The following is an 18,731-nucleotide window of genomic DNA, read 5'->3' as shown; positions in this document are numbered from 1 at the left end:
TCTGCCATTCAGCAACTCAACCTGATCTACATTGTAAATCAAGTTGGCCTTGAATTTAGAGATCTGCCTTCCTCTGTCTCCCAAGTGCTGGGATTAAAGGTGTGTGCCAGTTCACTGGGCTTGATATATTTTTTAATCTCTGTGCTTAACAAAGATAATAAGAGTACTTATTCATTAAACTAAACTATTTCAACTATTTAATTAATATATGTGCATTTTTTTCTAGTTCACAAAATGCCCTAAATTTTAAGACATGTTTTAGTATATTCAATTGCCTTGGAGGATGGTTGGACATCTCTATAATATACACATTGGGAAATTACCAGTTGACTATATAAACTAGGTAAGTTTAGAATTGTGGTTTTTTTCCCAACTCATAAGTTGTGTTTTTATTTTTTTTTATGTTTTAATTTTTTTTAAAGATTTATTTATTTTAGTTATATGAGTATACTGTTGCTATCTTCAGACACCAGAAGAGGGCGTCAGATCCCATTACGGATGGTTGTGAGCCACCATGTGGTTGCTGGGAATTGAACTCAGGACCTCTGGTAGAGCAGTCAGTGCTCTTAACCACTGAGCCATCTCTCCAGCCCACAAGTTGTGTTTTTAAAAGTTAAAGAAATATGGTGGCTAAATTTCATTATCTGTAGGTTAATTAACATTCCATCTGTTTTTACAGTGATCCTTCTAATAAAAAAAGAAAAACATTTAGGGACGTTTTAAATGGATATGTTGAAATTTTTTTTAAAAAGTGGTAATCAGTTTTTGAGACAGCATATCACGTAGCCCAGGCTAACCTCAAATTTACTATGTGCTGAGAATGATCTTGAATTCCTAATCCTCTGATCTCTACAGCCCACATCTTGGGTATCCACTAGAAATCTTTGTTTTGTAACAAAACAACACGTTAAATGATGGTCCTGATTGCTCACTTTTGTATTTATCTCGTCAGTCTTGGCCATTAGAGGAAATGCAACAAAAGACCCAGCTGGCAACTGTGGGAAAGAAAAAACTGTTTAGCCTTGCAGAGCATTTAGTGTTTAGCCACCTGTCTGGCAGGAGTTTGAGGTCTGTGTGTTTCCTGTCTTGGAAATCAGATTTACACAGACATGTAGCAAAGTAACTCAATTCAGGTTCCCTACCCAAGAATTCCCTAGTCTAAGAATTAGGCCTTTTTGCTCAGGGTCAGGCTGGTTGCTAGGAGTTCGGGAACACTGTGATCTCTTGGGATCTCCGACTGAAGTTAAAGAGGCTCAGAGGTGCAGTCCATTGGTTGGTGTACCGGCACAGAACAATGTTATCGTGGGCCTGGCCTTCCTGATCACTTCCACCCTAGGCAGCCGTTCTTGCAGCGAGGGTTGCCACAGACTCGCACCGAGTCCCCACAGGCGTGTAGTTCGCGTAGTATTTTATTTCAGGCCAAGCCCTGTGGAAACCTAGCGAGTGATCCGACAAAGATCTGTGTACCTGCTCGTTCTGCTTTGTCAGTGTTTTCCTCCTTTGAAAAAGGACTGACGTGACTTGCCTATCCCCAAGGTAATAGGAAATACACTGCCACAAACTTCGACTGAGAAAGAAGCGGAAGTCTGGGTTTAAAGAGTGGGGCACCTTTAAGCAGTTTAGAAACCCACGTGACCCAGAGAGCGCCCGGCCCCGCGGTCACGTGGGGGATCGTGAACCACACGCAGAGAGAGCCAGCCCGCTCCGCCTACGCGCCCGAGCCGCCTCCCGCCCACCTAGGAGCCGGGAGGGAGGGGAGCGGCGGAGGGATCCGGAGGTGGCGTCCCGTGCGCGTGCGCAGCGAACAGCTGTCACCTAGTGCGGAACAAGTCTTCCAAAGATTCCCAAAACCCTCAGGGGAGGCCGCACTTTCATCCCTTTCATTCGGGTGGCGTCTGGGCCTCCTCCAGCGGCGCAGGTAACCGCTTCTTGGTCCGGACGGAGCGGGAAGGGCGGCGGCTTCGGTCCGGTCTTCGCAGGGCGGCACGGGCCTGGACGCTCCGCGGTGCACGGCAGTCAGCTGGGTGGGAGGAGGCGGCCCTGACAGTCCATTCTGGCCCTCCGGGTTCGGGAGCTCGCTCGCCGGCCTCCCGGGAGCCGATCGGAGGTGGTGTTGCTCCAGATTGCCACGCCTGTGTGATCTGGAGCCCCGATCAACCCCTCTGCGGCCGACTCCAGGAAGGCCGGGCCTGTGCGCCCACCGAGTCTCCCTTGGGTCGGGATGTCCAGATCCGCGAGGTAGCAGGTAGCCCGACCCTCACTCGGGTTCGTTCTTGGCCCTAGCAGATGATCTTTTCGTTTTTCTTTCCTTCGTCTTGAGGCCAGTTCTTTGTGCTGTTCCTAGGGGAGCCATGATATGGGGTAGACAGTGGGCGCTTAATAAATGCGACTTCGATGCGGCATGTGAACTGCCAGGGTGAGAGGGCGTGTTGTACGGTGGCAATGCCTTGGTGAAGGCAGGCAGTCCAGCCGGGGCTGGAATTTGGTGTTCTCTGCTCAGCAGTGAAAGCTGCTGAACTCAGTTCTGGTGCTTTTCTGGTGGACCCAGAAGGCAGCCGCGGTTGTGGCTGAGCCCTGCAAGCTCGCACGTAGTGCTTTTGGTCAGGTGCTCTCAGAGAAGACAGCATACTTGTTTGTTTGTTTAAATGTTGCACTCAGTGCAGACACTCACACTTGGTGATTTACCTAGCACTGCTTAGAAAGCTTAAGTTAGAATTGCGGTAATTCGGTGCCCAGGAGACGCTTTTGATAGGCTCGGTACGCTTAGGTTAGCACCAATCTTTGCAGTATTTCACCCATTTGAGTTTTTCGTTTAAAAAGGGCGGGAGGGGTGGGAGCTTCACTATTTTTAGGGCAAAAATTACTAGTATTCTAACTTAAAAGCGTGATGGTTAAAATGTTTGGAATTGATTTTAAAAACATTTTGTTGGTTGTTTTTGAGTCAGGGTCTTACTATATGTAGTTCTGCACAACCTAGAACTCTTTATGATAGCTGGCCTGGAGCTCAAGGAAATCCACCTGCCTCCGCCTCATCAGTGCAGGGATTGCTGTCGGTCATATTTCTGCACTGCTATTGACTGTTTACTCTCTGAAATTTACCGTCCGTCCCCGCCCCTTGGACTGGCAATATAGCCTAGCCCAAGTGGTAGGACCAGTGCTTAGGTTCAGTCTCTAAGATTGATAAAAAGAAAACAAGTTTTTTTTTTTTTTTTCCTACTATTTAGCATTATCACTAAAGTTTTCTTAAAGCTTGCTGGCCTGGTATCATGCTTTGTTTTGGAATGTACTGCCTAGTTGTTCAGGAATTTTAGGCCCTCCTTTCCATTTTAGTGTTTAGAAGTTACACATATTTACAGCTCTCCACAAAATTGGTAATACAGTAAAAATTCAACCCTGAGGCTTGCTTTATGATACTAAGAAATTTACTTAATTCCCCTCCCCCACCTCACTCTCTTTCCTTTGGTTTTGTCTTGAGACTGTCTCCTGTAGCCCATTCTTCAGTGTTGGGATTACCATTGTTTGACAGTTCCAGTACCACTTTCTGTAGTAGTGTTTCTTACTGCTTATCGCTATACCCTTGACACCTGTTATTATTTACTAGAGATTAAATGATAAAACAAGTACATTCTGTACTGACATTAAGTTCAATATGTAATGCAGGTCTTTTTTCTAAAAAAAAAAAATTGTCTTCGAAGTAGTAGTTCTGGCTGAGTGGTTAAGGCGATGGACTAGAAAAATTGTCTTTTATTGCATATTAATATTTAATGCTCCTCTGTAAGTACCATTTCTTGTTTATTTATATTTAATTTTTTCAAACCGTATATTTTGATCCTGTTGTTTTCCCTCTCCAAATGCTTCCCAGATCCTCTCCACCTCTTTACATTATATTCTCTCTCAAGCTCCCACAAAACCCAGCCAACCAAGTAAAACTCAAAACTAACAAAAAATAAATCAATTCCACAAATAAACAAAATAAAAAATATATATACACAGACACAAGCCCAGGCAAAGAGGAGAGGGATGAGGGGATGGGGGTTGGGTTGGGGTGGGGGTGGGGGTGGAGGTAGAGGTAGAGTTGGGGGTGGGGAGAGAGAGAGAGAGAGAGAGAGAGAGAGAGAGAGAGAGAGAGAGATAGAATGAATATGTATGAGAGAGAATATATATATTTTTTGTCTTTGTCAACTAATTGTGGGCCAGGGGCCTGCCCGGGCATGTGGTTGATATATGCAATGGTGCCACTCCATTGGAGAGAACTGACTTTTGCAGGAGGTATGAATTACAAATAGATTCTTGGTTAGGGGTAGGACTCCATGTCCACTTACTCCCTCTTAGCTGGGACCTCATCTAGGTTGAAGCTGTATACATCTTTTGTGTGCTGACAGGCTCCATAAGTTCATATATGTATTATTGTTGTGCCTGGAAGATGCTCTTTCTTTGGAGTTCTCCATGGCTTATGGCCTTATAGTCTTTCCACCTCCACGGTCTGAAGAGACCCTTGAGATTTTGGGCTGGAGAAATTTGAAGATAACCCATTTAGACCGGAGTGCTCCAAAGTCTCTCACACTCTGCTCATGGTCCATTCGTGGATCTCTGTTTTAATTACTCTCTACTGCAAGCACAAGTTTCTGTGATGCTGGCTGAGTGTGGCAATAGCAACATGCCAATAGCAGTCATTTATTGCAGTGTCTTTAGCAGAGTGACAGAAGATGTTTTTCCTAGACCCATGGCCTATGTCAAGTGCATGGCCACTTAATCAGTGTCATGAATTCCATCTCACGATAAATCCAATAAAAAGTGGTTCTTTACTCCAGTAATACCAATACACCATGCAGGCAGGTGGATGTTGTAGGCTACAGGGTTTGTAGTTGGGTGATCTTGGTGATTAACTTTCCTCTCTGGTATGGTATAAAGTACCTTAGCACTGTGACTGTCAATCAGCAGTAGTAAAGTTTCTATTTGGCTACTAGCTCCATTTCTTCATGTTTGATGATCTATTCTAATAGTTAATTAGTACCTATGTTTCCAATTTCTGGATATTATGTATAAAGAAGTAATGAATATGGATGTATAAGTATCACCTTAGTGAGACATAGAGTTCTTAGAATATGCATGCAAGGAGGTAGCACCATCTGTGATTTCCAGTTGTATTACAGAGCTATAGTAATAATAACAGCATGGAATTGTCATAAAAACAAATGTGCTTAATGGGATAAAAATTGAAGATCCAGACATAATTCCACACACCTTTGAACACCTGAATTTTGATAAGGGAGCCAGAATTACACAGGGGAGAAAAGAAAGCATCTTTAAACCTGATGTAGTTAGACTGGATGGCTGCGTGTAGAAGAATGAAAATACATTCATATCTATTTTCCTGCACAAAGCTCAACTGTAAATGGATCAAAGACCACAACGTAAGACCATATACCCTGAATATGATAGAAAAGAATTAGGAATAGCCTTGAACTCACTGACACGGGAAACAGTTTTCTGAACATAACACTCATAGGACAGGCACTAAGAACAATTAATAAATGGGACCTCATGAAACTGAAAGCTTTTATATGGAAAAGGGCACCATAATTTGGGCAAAGCGACAGTCTACAGTGTCTAGATTATACAAAGAACCAAGAAAACTGAAGGTCCAGGAAACAACCCAATTAAAAATGGCGTGCAGAATTAGGCAAGAGAATTATTAAGAAACAAAACAACCCCCCCCAAAAAAAACCCAAGCCTAACAAATGTCTGAGAAACACTTAAATGTTCAATATCTTTAGTCATCAGGCAAATGCAAACTAAAATTTGGATATTTCATCTTAACTCAGTCATGCAAACTAAAATTTGGATATTTCATCTTAACTCAGTCAGAATAGCTGAGATCAGTAAAATAAATGACAGCAGATGGTAGTGGGGAAAGGGTTATTTATTATGGTGGGCGTGCAAACTGGTACAGCCAGTCTATGATTTATTGTAGAGGTTCCTCGTGAAGCTGCGAATCAGTCTACCTCAAGATTCAGCTGTTTGTTTATTTCTTTTGGAACTAGGTCTCACTTTGTAGTTCTGGCTGGCCTTGGAACTTACTGTGTACAGCAGGCTGGCATGGAATTCCTAGAGATCTGCCTACTTCTGCCCCCTGAGTTCAGGGATTAAAGACTTGGGTGACCATTCCTTTTTCATTATTGGTTTTCATCTGAATTTCTTGGGAGGTATGGTATACTGCCATTTATTGTTTTGTTTTGTTTTTGCAGTTCTGGGGATAGAACCTAGAGTTCTGGGGATAGAAGCCTTATGTATACACACAATGTGTATTTTTGTCTTTATAACTATAGTGAGTGTTGTGAGTTGTAAAACATAAATTTACAGAATTAGTGTTAAATGAAACAAGGTAGCAGCAATAGTAAATCTGGACAGGGAGCTGACACATAATTCATAATTTCTTTCAGGTATGAGATTTAATTAGAGTGAGACAGACTCTAATTTTTACTTTTTATTTTACTTTTGCATTTACATTTTACGGCTCACTTTACTTTTGCCCAACTACGAATTCTCCCCTACACACTTCCCTTTCTGCCTCTTGGAATTAATTGATCCACTGAAAATACTTTCATATTCCATGGTAGCTGGTCTAAGCCACCCTTTCAGTCAGAATAATCCCTTTAAGAAGGTCATCCTCCTCGCTCCACTTCAAGCAGTTCTTCATTTTGGGAGCCAGCCTGCAGTTTTACCCTGTCATTTGTGAGGCTTTTTTCAGCCCATCATTTCCCATTATGCTCATCTGTTGGCTTAGCTCTCAGAGTGGGTTTGATACTTTGTTCTTAGTCCTTTTGCCTTTAGTGCTTTTCTGATTTGTACTTTACTGTTAATTTAATTTTACCTCCCCAGCCACTTTTCTGAAGGCTCAGCTAGAATCCAGGGCTTTTTTGCATATGTCTGGCACATGTTAGCCTCTTCCTCTGATGAATGTTTTGATATTTTGGAGTACGGTAATTGTTCTTGAGTGATGGCCCGTTATTTGCTCTGTTTGCTTTTATTGGGTGGTATGTTCAATATACAAAGAAAACAGTAATATGTACAATGTGCTAAGCACTTACTCAATATGAGATGCAGGCAATGCAAAAACCACAGCCTTCATCTTTAAAGGGAATAAGAGATTCTGGAGCCATTTTGAGTGACCATGGCCTGGGAACACAGATTTATGTTACTTCGATTTCCTTGTTCCAACATGGAAACAATTTAGGACCGGGTGCTATCTTACTGTGTGGCCCAGGCTACTGAACTTAATGTAGCCCAGCCTTTAAGTTTAGTGACCCTTCTTGTCAAAGTCTCCAGAGTAGCTGCCTTTGCAGCCCAGGCTCTTTTCTTTTTCTCTGTTTTTTCCTATTATCCATACTGGTTCCGAATTCTATGTAGCTCAGGCTGATCTTGAATTTGTGGTTTTTCCTGCCTCAGTCTCCCTAGTGCAGGAATATTGGCATGCCTCACCATACTTGGACCCCTCCCTTTCCCTTATTTTCAGGCAGGGTTTTGCCCTACAGCTCCAGCTGTGCTTCCTGCCTCAGCCTCACAAGTGTGAGGATTTTGGGTATTGGAATTACTTACTGCTAATGCCTAGAGCTACTCCCTCCTTCCCCATGCCACCACCCCCATTTCTGTGTTTGAACTTCTTCCAAGTGTATGCAAGGCAAGTATTACTATTGTAAAATTGAGCTACACATCTCCAGCCTCAGTTCAGAAATCTGACTTTGTTCCTTTTTCATTTCTTTCATGATTTTTTTTTTCAGAATATAATAAGTACTATTGGCTCTCACTGTGCATGCCCTATGTATACACACTTCTATTTTGTCTGGATAAATTGCTTCTTTGGTGCTTTCCGTCTTTCATCTCCCTTCCCTCTCACCCTCCCTTCCTCCTTGTCTTCTCCCCTCTTCACAGCAACAAGAAATCAACATGTGAGCAAGATTATTATTATTTTTTCTTCAGTTTCCCCAGAAGAGGTATTCTTAAGGAGCTCTTATCTCTTTGAATGGTGTGGAAAAAATGACTGAGTTCAGGAACTGGATATGTTAAGGGGTAGAAGTCCAAAATTACTTCCTGGCATACTTAGATAAACCCCAAACTTCTCTTTCTACTATTTTTTTCTCTTACCCTTTTCAGTCTTATTTTCAGTCATATCTGCCTCCTTACCACCTCTCGAAGAACAGAGCCTAAGAGATTTCTCTCCTTTAGGCATCTCCTGGATTTTATTTCTCTGAGCCACCTTCCATTGCCTGTTTTGAAACAAGAACCCTCTCTGTTGGCTTTGCATTGTCTTAGTAGTTAACCATTGTGAATCAGCACCCTTGAAAAACAGCTTGTCTACCGAGGCCGATTGACTGATTAGAATTTCAATACTGTGGAGAGGTTGGAATGTTGCCGGCCCAGAAGGTAGTTACCTTATCTTGGGCTAGTTTTTCTCTTCTGCACCCAGTAATTCATTTCTCCAGGTAGTCTTGTGATTAATAGGTAAAATCTTTTTGGAATCTATTAACTTAGTAGACCACCAGCTTCCACCAACCAAATGCCATCAGAGACCGTTTTAGGGCCTATATAAAAGTTTTCTCCATCTTGCTGAAACTGTCCCTCTGATATTCACTGTATTTTAAACTTGCCTTGGTTTATAATTCTCTTTGTTCTTTATAGTTCTGAAAGTAAAACTCATGAAACTGCTTCCATGTTGGAACATGGAGTTTGAGGTAATCTAAATCTATATTCCCTGTGCCACAGTCATTTTAAAATGCTCTATAATAAACTTATTATTCCCTTTAAGAGGAAAGCTGCATTATTTTTTGTTTAATTTTTTTTGTGTTGACACAGTTTACTCATGGTTTTGTCCTTTGAACATCTATGGAACTAAAGTTAGGAATTCAGTCACTGTGGAATTGCTAGCTGCATTTCTAAGTTCTTCAGTGGCTGCTTCCTCTGCTCACACCAATATCAAGGTGACTGTTGTAGTTTGGTCAGAAGAAAAGGAATGTTTCTTTTCATATAGCTGGTGTGTTTCCTACAGATAGTTGATAGTTTGTAGTTTTCTTAGTTTCCTGCTGTTATTTTTTGCTAGTGAAGCAGATTAGGTTTGTTTATTGTTATTTTGCTTTTTGTTTTTGAGGTAGGACTCTAGCTGCCTCGCCCAGAGTAGACCATGCTGGCTTCTGACTTGTGAAAATTCTCTTGCCTCTTCCTCTTAAGTACCAAGATTATAGGTGTGCTTTATCATGTTTGGCTAATCTGTTTTCTGAATAACTTTTCTTTTGTTAAGGACAAGGGTATTCCTTTTTCCAAATGTGACATTCTATTCTAATGGCGTTTGTGCTTTTTAATATTTTATGATTATTTTATGTGTAATAGTGTACATATATGTATGTATGTATATATAGTCTGTATATTATGTTAATCACCATGTGGATTCTGGGAACTGAACCAGAACAATAAATGCTCTTAACTTCTGTTCTTTCTAGCCCCTTGATACTCTTTTCTTTCTTTTTCCTCTTTTACCCTCCCTCCTTTCCTCCCTCACTCTTTTTTTCCTTCCTTCCTTCCTTCTTTCAAAACAGGGTTTCTTCAATGTCTGGGAACTTGATCTATACACCAGGCTGTTCTCAAACTTACAGAAATTCACCTACCTCCCAAGGGCTGGGATTAAAGAAGTGCATACCTGGCCAATACTTTATTATTAGTACATATATTATTGTAATAATTATTGTATATAATATTATTATTATATTATTATTATGTGAGGAAGATTATATGCCAATCTGTCTTTCTTTTCAGCTCTTGATAATGGCTAACGGGAAGTGCCAGAATTGGGAAAAACAGCTTGCTGTGTATAGTATGGGTGTAGACAACAAGACAGAGCACAAGGTGGTTCATTGAGTTCTATATTGACAGAAAGTTGGGAACTCAAAGGTAGGGAGTGTGCAGAGGCTGCTCCAAGGGAAGGAATATGTGAAGTCACAAAGAGCTTTATTTGTTGAGAAACTTGGTTTAAGTTCTGTTGGAGGGTAAATTATAGTTGGCTTTCTATATTTGAGTTTTTTTTTTTAATTGATGAATTGAAACAACCAAGGGCTTACAAAAAAATGCATCTGATTGAGGATGTAGCTGCCTAGAGTAGTTGCCTAGAGGCTTTGCTTTCTAGTACCAGGAACCTCCCATTTAGGAGGTTTAGGCATATGGATCAGAAGTTCGAGTTCATCCTCAACTACGTAACAAGTTCAAGACCAGTCATGACTACATCAAAGTCCCCCCAAAAAAAAAAAAAAAAGGAAAAGAAAAAAGAAAAAAAAAAGAAAAATTGGAATGTAAAAAATAAAAAAAAATAAAAAGAAAAATCATATTATATTTTATTCTTGCCTTTATATCAACTTGACATAAGCTAAAGTCATTTGAGAGGAGGGAACCTCAATTAAGAAAAAGCCTCCATGGCTGTTACCAAGCCTCTAGGACTTTTTCTTAATTAGTGATTGATGGTGGATGGCCCAACCCATTGTGGATGTTGCCATCCCTGAGCTGGTTGTCCTGGGTTTTCTAAAAAAAAAGCAGGCCGAATAAGCCATGATGAATAAGCCAGTCAGCAGCACTCTCCTATGGTTTCTGCATCTGCTCCTGCCTCAGGTTCCTGCCATATTTGAGTTTGTATCCTGACTTCTTCCATTATGAGTTATGACATAGAAGTGTTAGCCAAATAAACCCTTTCCTCCCTATGTTGCTTTGTTTCTATAATACAATAGCAATAGTAATCCTGAGTAAGACATTCCCTAAACAATATACCATCAATTATTGGCTTAGTCTGTACATTGTATTAGATGGTATAAGTAATCTAGATTTAAAGAATAGAGGAAGATGTGTAGTTATGTGCAAACAGTAAGCCAGTTTATATGAAGGATTTGATTATCTTTGAATTAAGATATCCTGGGGGCGGAGGGTCTAATATTCTATGGGTGCCTGAGCTGTTAGTGATTGTTTTGGGAGGACCAGATTTGATATAGAATGAGAGTCTTTTAAAATTTAATTATTTTTTATTGTACGTGTATTATGTATATATTTGTATGTGGCTTTTGTAGGAGTTTGTGTTGCTGTGCAAAGAAAGGGATGGGGCAGGAGGATATCAGGTGTGTGTACCATGTCTATCTTACTCCCTTTGTTGAACCTGGAGCTAGGCTGGAGGCCAGCAAAGCCCAGTGACTCTTCTGCCTCTGCCTCCTCCCACAATATTAGGTTACAAAATGTAACCGTGCTTGGCTGGGCTTTTTACATGGATGCTGGAGTTTACATTTCAGCTTACACAGCTCTTATCAGCTGAGTGAGCTCCTCTGATACCGATGTTCTGGTATTGTTTTCTCTCCTCAGTAGATTAGCTTGGAATCTGGTGGTTTTGTCTTGTGATTAGTTTTTAAATTACTTTAGAAAAACATCTTATAAAGAACTAGAAGCACACTGCAGTTTTGTGCTAGGGTTATTGAACATCTTTCATGCAGCATATATGCTAGGCCTATATATATGTGCATACATGAGATAGTGGACCAGTACATCTGTGTGGTGTTTTTTTTTTTTTTTTTTTTTGAGGCTCCTGGGAAGAGGGATTTAGATGCTTATTTTACATAACAAAGCACACCTGGCCTCCCTGTTATACCCTGCCCCCAATCCTGAACTTCCTTTTTTTTTTTTTTTTAAAGATTTATTTATTTTTTGTATTTAAGTACACTGTAGCTGTCCTCAGACATACCGGAAGAGGGCATCAGATCTCATTACAGATGGTTGTGAGCCACCATGTTGGTTTGAACTGGGATTTTTTTTTTTTTTTTTTTTTTTTTTTAAAGATTTCTTTATTTTATGTATGTGAGAACTCAGACACACCAGACCCATGACTGGAGCCACCATGTGGTTGCTGGGAATTGAACTCAGGACCTCTGGAAGAGCAGTAACCACCCATGAAGCCATCTCTCTCCAGCCCAATCCTGAACTTTCTAACCCAGGAGCTAGGCTGCTCTTCTCCTTTAGAGGTATTTCTTGGTCAGCCCCTCCCCCCTCCTTTTGTGCACGTGTGTGTGTGTGTGTGTGTGTGTGTGTGTGTGTGTGTGTGTGTGTGTGTGCACACCTATTCCTCTCTTCTTCTCTGCTCTCTGTGCAGGTGTTCTCTCTCCCTACCTCCCTCTCCCCTTGGGACCAGTGAACTTGGCCTGAGAACAACTTCCCAACAAACCTGCCTTTAATATAATCCAATTTGGCTTGAATTGTCTCATTTCCACCAGTGGAAAAATAACCTATCACTGTGGTAGACTGTACTTCTAGAAAATTCATTTTTATTTGGAAAGGTTTATGTAGGTCAGTTTTACAGTTAGGTCAGTGATTGATTCTGTATCCAGAATAGGACCCTGTTAGGAAGCCCTCAGAGGCCTCTTTTTCCAGGAGTCTAGGAAAAAATGTGAACGTCTCAGAGAGGTGAGAAGTGGTCAATAAATAAAAAGAGTTTCTTTGGTAGACACATGCATGCTCTTTTGGTGAAAGCCACTGCCTAGACACAACTCCAGTAATACATTGTTGATGGTCACTGTTTCTTTGCAGAGACATCTGTAGCCATCATGGAGGTGGTGGAGGTGGAGAGTCCCCTAAATCCCAGCTGTAAGATAATGACATTCAGACCTTCAATGGAGGAGTTTCGGGAGTTCAACAAATATCTCGCATACATGGAATCTAAAGGAGCCCATCGAGCAGGTCTTGCCAAGGTGATTATATTCAAACTTGTCCTAAAGAATATCATTTGACTTTGAAATTACATTGTTAGTTTTTGATTCTTTCAATGTGATGTATCTATTATTGTTTATCCTCTTGGAACACTTAATTTTCTCAAACAATATCTTTCTTTTGTTTGGATTATTTATACTAGGCTATGTTCTATAATTAAACCCCTCTCTTCCTTCCTTCCTTCCTTCCTTCCTTCCTTCCTTCCTTCCTTCCTTTCTTTCTTTCTTTCTTTTTCTTTCTTTCTTTCTTTCTTTCTCTTTCTTTCTTTCTTTCTGTCTATAAATAAATAAATAAATAAATAAATAAATAAATAAATAAATAAATGCAGGCTTCCAGAGGAGGGAGAGGATCAGTTTTCATCCATTTCTCATAGGAAACATCTATTAGCTTGAAGTTTAGTGTGATTTGCTTTGTATTCTTTTCCTCAGTATTCCTTTCTTCTAGTCTTTTTTCCTTCCTTCCTTCCTTCCTTCCTTCCTTCCTTCCTTCCTTCCTTTTCCTTTTTTGTTTTTGAGATAGGTTTTTTTCAGTGTCTTGAATCATGGCCATTTTCTCTCTTGAGCCTCCTGAATGCTGCGATTATAGGCCTTAGCAACTATGCCTGTCTCACTTTATAACAACAATTTGTGGAAGTATAACTTATACAAGATACAATACCCTCATCTACAGTTTGTAATTCAGTGGTGTTTGTTTGTTGGTTTATTCAAATAGTTTTATAGCTGTTACCACTATCATATTCTGTGTGGTTATCACATACCAAAAAACTATATATTTTAAATCGCCATTTCCAATTTTCCGGTGTCACAGTCTGTATTCTCTATCAATTTGCCTTTTTACTTATTTTTGAAAACCAGTTTTTTATATTATTATTTGTGTGTGGTACCTGTGTATGACATGTGGAGATGTATATATTGCCACGACCCATCTCTTGAGGCCAGAGGACAACGTTAGAGTTGGTTCTTTGCTTTTACCCAACCAACCAAACAAACAAAAAAATGGAGTGAAAGAATTCAGATTGGAGAGACATGGCTCAGTAGGTAAAATATTTGCTATCAAACTTGTAAGGACCTAAATTCAGTCTCCAGAAAGCACATAAAAACTATGTAGCCCCGCCCCTCCATTGGCAGTGGCAAATGAAGACGTATGGCCAGCCTGGCATAGAAGGTAGTAAAGAGACTGTCTTAAGGTTTTATTGATGTGAACAGACGCCATGACCACAACAAATCTTATAAAAGAAAACATTTACCGGGGGCTGGTTTACAGTTTCTGAGGTTTAGTTCATTTTCATGGCAAGAAGCATGGTGAGCAGGCAGATATGGTGCTGGACAAGCAGGTGAGAGTTCTACATATTCTTCAACAGAAAGCAGTCAGAGAACTGTAAAATAGTAGGAGGTAGGAATTAAGGAAAACATCCTCTCTGCTCCTTCACTCATGGAAGTGGAGTGTATGTGTGCATGCGTGCGTGCGTGCGTGCGTGCATGTGTGTGCATTCTCGTGTGGGTGCGCAAATGCATGCTTATAAAAAGCCTATAAAAGCCTTAAAAAGGCTTTGAATAATTTAGAACTAGATTTACTGGCATTGTCATCCACCTACTCGGATCTGAATCCACTACTCGGATTTGAATTTTGGTCCCCGTGATTCAGTAGCAAGTGCTCTTAGCTACTGAATTATTATTGCAGCTGACACTATTAATTTTTTTTTTTTAAATAAAGAGTTTTTTGCTAAGGGCTGGGGTCATAATCCCACTGAGGTAGTGCATCAGAGAGTTTATTCTACCTACAGTGAGAAACAAGGATGGTCTTAAAGTAGATGGATTAGTTTGACAAAACAACTTCTGGAAGGAATGATTTACTTTGGCTGTTTTAAAATACAGTCTATTATGGTGGCAAGGACATGAGGCAGATGGTCATATTACAAATACTATGGAAGCTGGAGTAGATGACTGCTGTTGTTCAACTTGTTTTCTACTTTTTAATATAATTCAGAATCTTAGTACACGTCTCTGTAATACAATCTAGGTCTGTCTCCTAGGTGACTTCTGTCAAGTTGACAATTACTATTAACTATTAAAATTGGGAAGGAAGATGTAGTAGCAGATGCTTCCTTGTCCTGTTCTTTTGCTATGTTGTGACATTGTTTGGAAACAAGTCTGTGCTGACTTCTATGTAAAAAATGAGTTTGATGTTAAGGGCAAGTGTCCACAGGAGGCGTTACCAGGGATAGTGTGCTGATGTAGTTAGTGAAGAGCTCTTGGTAGCTTCGAACACTTAAAAAGTAAAGTCATCTTTGAGTATGTTCATCTATTCTTCTTCTTACAGATATGAGATTATGTCTACTAAAAAATAATGATAAATGATGTGTTTAAGGTCATAGGAGAGTTCAGTGAAGTACCAAAGACTAATTTCATTATAAAAATGCATGAGGTGGGCAGAGGCTGTTGCTACGCTGATACTTTCACTGGGAAAGGTTTTCCCCTAGATTTTCCATATCTATTGTGAAGGTCAAATGGTGTGGACAACAATTGTTAGCTGAATAGAGAACTTCAGAACTGTAGGTTTGGAGTATAAGATGTCCTCATACATACTAGAGACTGTATGTAGCCCAGTTCTTTACTGTTGCTGGCATTTTGTACCCAGAGATCATTCCTTTTGTTAGGTGGCTTCGTCAGTAGTGTCTTCTGACTTCCATATTTGTGCTGTGCTCCCCATGCCTACACATCGTTCTCCCCATACACAGAATAAGTAAATGTAAAAGTTGTTTAGAATTTGCTCTGTTAGTTTTGGTCTGAGAGCTTTCAGATTATTATTTGAGGGAGAGATAAGGGACTCATTCTTCAGTTTAACAGAAGATGTTATTTTCTAGTCATTTGGCATAAATATGTAATAATATGTAATGTCTTATCAAGAATTTGAGCTTTAATTGTTTAGAGAGAAGCTGGAGATCATTTTCTCCTTTCCAGATATCCAGCTATCGGTCTGTTTATTTATTTATTTTTTTTTCAGACAGAATTCTCATATATCCCAGAATAGCCTGGAAACCTGGTTGTTCAGTCTCTGTCATTGAAAGCTGGAGGGATGGCATGTGTGTTACTACACTGTGTTCATTATTTGACCTTTTTATGAAAACCTTTTTTGTCCCCTTTTTTGTTTTTTGAAAACATCTTTTGTCCACTGAGATTAGTATACTGTCTAGTGGTAAGGTGACCTGTTTAGTAACTAGAAGAGGAAATAGCAGCTACTCATGAGGGAGCTGTAGTACACTGAGTAAACCTGTGATAGAGTGTAACAGAATACAATAAATGAGATTACAAGTACACCTGAATCCAGTATATCACACCCTCAACATAGCATAATAATGTTTTGTTACATTAGGATGTTACATTAGGATGACAGGTGAACTGCTTGTTTCTAATCATATTTTGCTATGTTCTCATTGTCACATAAATTATGTTTAACCTAGTCTGTTTACTCTGGAGGTTGAAGTGATTTAAGTGTATAGAACTCCAACAAACCAAATTACTTGGTTAAAAATCCAGACTATACAGATGTGGATGTTTTTCTTTTCCATGGAGGAATAAAGTTCCCCTGTGGTTAATGTATTATTGACAACATTTCATGGATTTGTCTTAACTTACAATAATTGTCTTAACTTACAGTAATCAATATTTAAGTACTTCAATAGTAGAGAGTTTGATTTCAGATTAGTCCAATTTTGTTTACTTCTCTCTTTATATATATGTGTGTTTCATAAACACATATATATGTGTTTCATAAACAAAAGAGAGTGAAGACATGTACCGGAGCCTGCAAGATGACGATGGCATTGTTCTTTTTTTTTTTTTTTGCCAGTTTATAGATAGCATATGGCTTCAACATATCTAGTGGGCATGCATACTTTAGCTAGAAATGCCTGGGTTTGGGGAATACATAAAGTATGTGTTCTATCTTGATATACTCAGGAAGGTAGTATATAGAGTCGATAAAAATATAGCAGAATAGGTTTCCTTTACTTTAACTCATTAAATATAAAGGTGTTACTATTAAATTGTTTGACCAAACACGCTGTACTTGGTTTCAAACTGTGTGAGGTAATTTGATATTTAAAGATTTAAAATGGAACTGTAGGATGACTTGTTAAAGCACTTGCTCTACCTGCTTCTGACTGTTGAGCCCTGGATCCTGTGGGTAGTGGAAAGAGAACCAACTCCTGAGAGTTGTCTTCTAATCTCCATGTGCATGCCACTTCCATCCCCCACGCACATTGGGAAAAGAAAAAGAAATTTAAAATTAATTCAAAAGAAAATATTTGGTATAGACTGGGATCAATCTTCCTTCTTCCCTTCCCTCCCTCCCTCCTTCTTTTCTTCCTTCTCTTTGAGATGGGGGTCTTTCGGTGTATACTTGTCCGGCCTAGAATTCACTATATATACAGACTGGCCTCAAACTTAGAACTGATAGGCTTAACTTTGTAATCACTATAATTTTATTTTATGCTTTGTTCTCTATCATTAGAAAATTACTTAAAAATATTCCTGGTGGGCTGCAGAGGCTAGGTTTAGTGATTAAAACCACTTGCTGTTATTGCTGTGGCTTTAGTTCCAGCACCCAGATGGCAGTATACAGTCATCCATAACTCCAAGGACGCCAGACAACCATGTTGTGTATGTAGGCAACACTTACCTATACAGTAAAAATTAAAAAAAAGTTTTAAGAAAAAAATCAAATATTCTTGGGAAAAAGTAATATTATTTACTTCTTTTTGTTTTTAAAATTAAAAATGTGTGTGTGTGTGTGTGTGTGTGTGTGTGTGTGTGTGTGTGTGTGTGTGTGTGAGTTTGGGTACATTCAGAGGTCAAACGACTTTGGAAGTAATTTTTCTCTTTCCACCAAGAATTCCAGGGATAAAACTCAGGTGGCGGCTTGAGTGCATGTGAACCACTTGTGTGTAGGAGACCTCAGAGGTCAGAGGAGGACATTGAATCCTCTGGAATTGAGTTATAGGGAGCTGTGAATTGCCATTTGGGTGATGGGAGTTTCCTGTAAAAGCAGTAAGTGCTCTTTTCCACTGAGATATTTCTTGAGCCACTAATTTTTTTGTTTTATTTTTGAGATAGGATCTCTTGTCTCAGGCTGGCCTTGACCTTGCTATGTCTGGATGGCGATATTACAGGCGTGTACTACTATGCCAAGCTTGTGTGGTTCTGGAGATAGCACTCCAGACTTTGTGCTGCTAGATATTTCTCCTTTCTATTTCCCTTCTCTCCTGTCCCTGTCCCTCTCTCTTCTCCTTGTTCCCCTTTCCCCTTCCCTTCCTTCTCACCTCCCCACCCCTTCCCTTTTTCTTCTTCCTCCTCCTTCTCCTCCTCCTCTTTTTTTCTGAGACAGGTTTCTCTCTGTAGCCTTGCCTGTCCTGGAACTAGCTCTGAAGACCAGGCTGGCCTCGAACTCAAGGAGATCTGCCTGCTTTTGCCTCCCGATTAAAGGAGTACAGCACCCCTGCCTGGCTGCATGCTTGATATTTCTTACTCTTAAGAATTATTTTTACTTACCTTTGTGTGTTGATGTGAGTATATGCTATGTCTTTGCAGGTGTCTGCAGAGGGCAGAAGAGAGTGTCAGATCTTGTGGAGTCATAGGCATTTGTGAGCTTCCTGATGTGGGTGTTGGAAGTCCTTGGGAAGAGCAGCAAGTGCTCTCAGCTATTGAATTGTGTCTTTTGCACTCACAGTTGATATTTCTAATAATTAAATACTCTGATTTCCTTTCAGTTACCAAGATTATAATATAGTGTCTTAACAAAAGATTTATTTTAAATTGTTTTCTGTGTGAGTACGTACATATGAGTGCAGGTACCTGTGGGATCCCCTGGAATTAGAGTACTGTTACCTGCTGAGCCTTCTCTCAAGTCTCCCACTTTTACACTCTTATGCCTTTTAAAAAAGTAGTATTGAT

At 40.0% G+C, this 18,731-nt stretch overlaps 1 protein-coding gene across 3 annotated transcripts in view; it reads left to right on the top strand.

Annotated features, from left to right (window-relative positions):
- The first annotated feature begins 1,768 nt into the window (after positions 1–1,768).
- The window catches only part of Kdm4c (lysine demethylase 4C), a 181,863-nt gene continuing 164,900 nt past the window's right edge, over positions 1,769–18,731 (top strand). For 2 of the 3 annotated variants that reach the window (XR_004387957.1, XM_032902640.1), the window contains exons 1-2: positions 1,815–1,918; positions 12,601–12,761. Coding sequence is in view for 2 of the 3 variants with exons in the window: in XM_032902640.1 (XP_032758531.1) it covers positions 12,618–12,761 (144 nt within the window). In the remaining variant the exon portion in view is untranslated. Of the gene's footprint in view, positions 1,919–12,600; positions 12,762–18,731 lie in introns of all 3 variants that reach the window. The other variant, XM_032902651.1, reaches the window with a different exon arrangement.

Source organism: Rattus rattus, chromosome 1 (genome assembly GCF_011064425.1).
Source record: "Rattus rattus isolate New Zealand chromosome 1, Rrattus_CSIRO_v1, whole genome shotgun sequence".
NCBI lineage: Eukaryota > Metazoa > Chordata > Mammalia > Rodentia > Muridae > Rattus > Rattus rattus.
The sequence above is the reverse complement of the archived record's forward strand: the minus strand, read 5'-3'. Positions and strand labels throughout refer to the sequence as shown.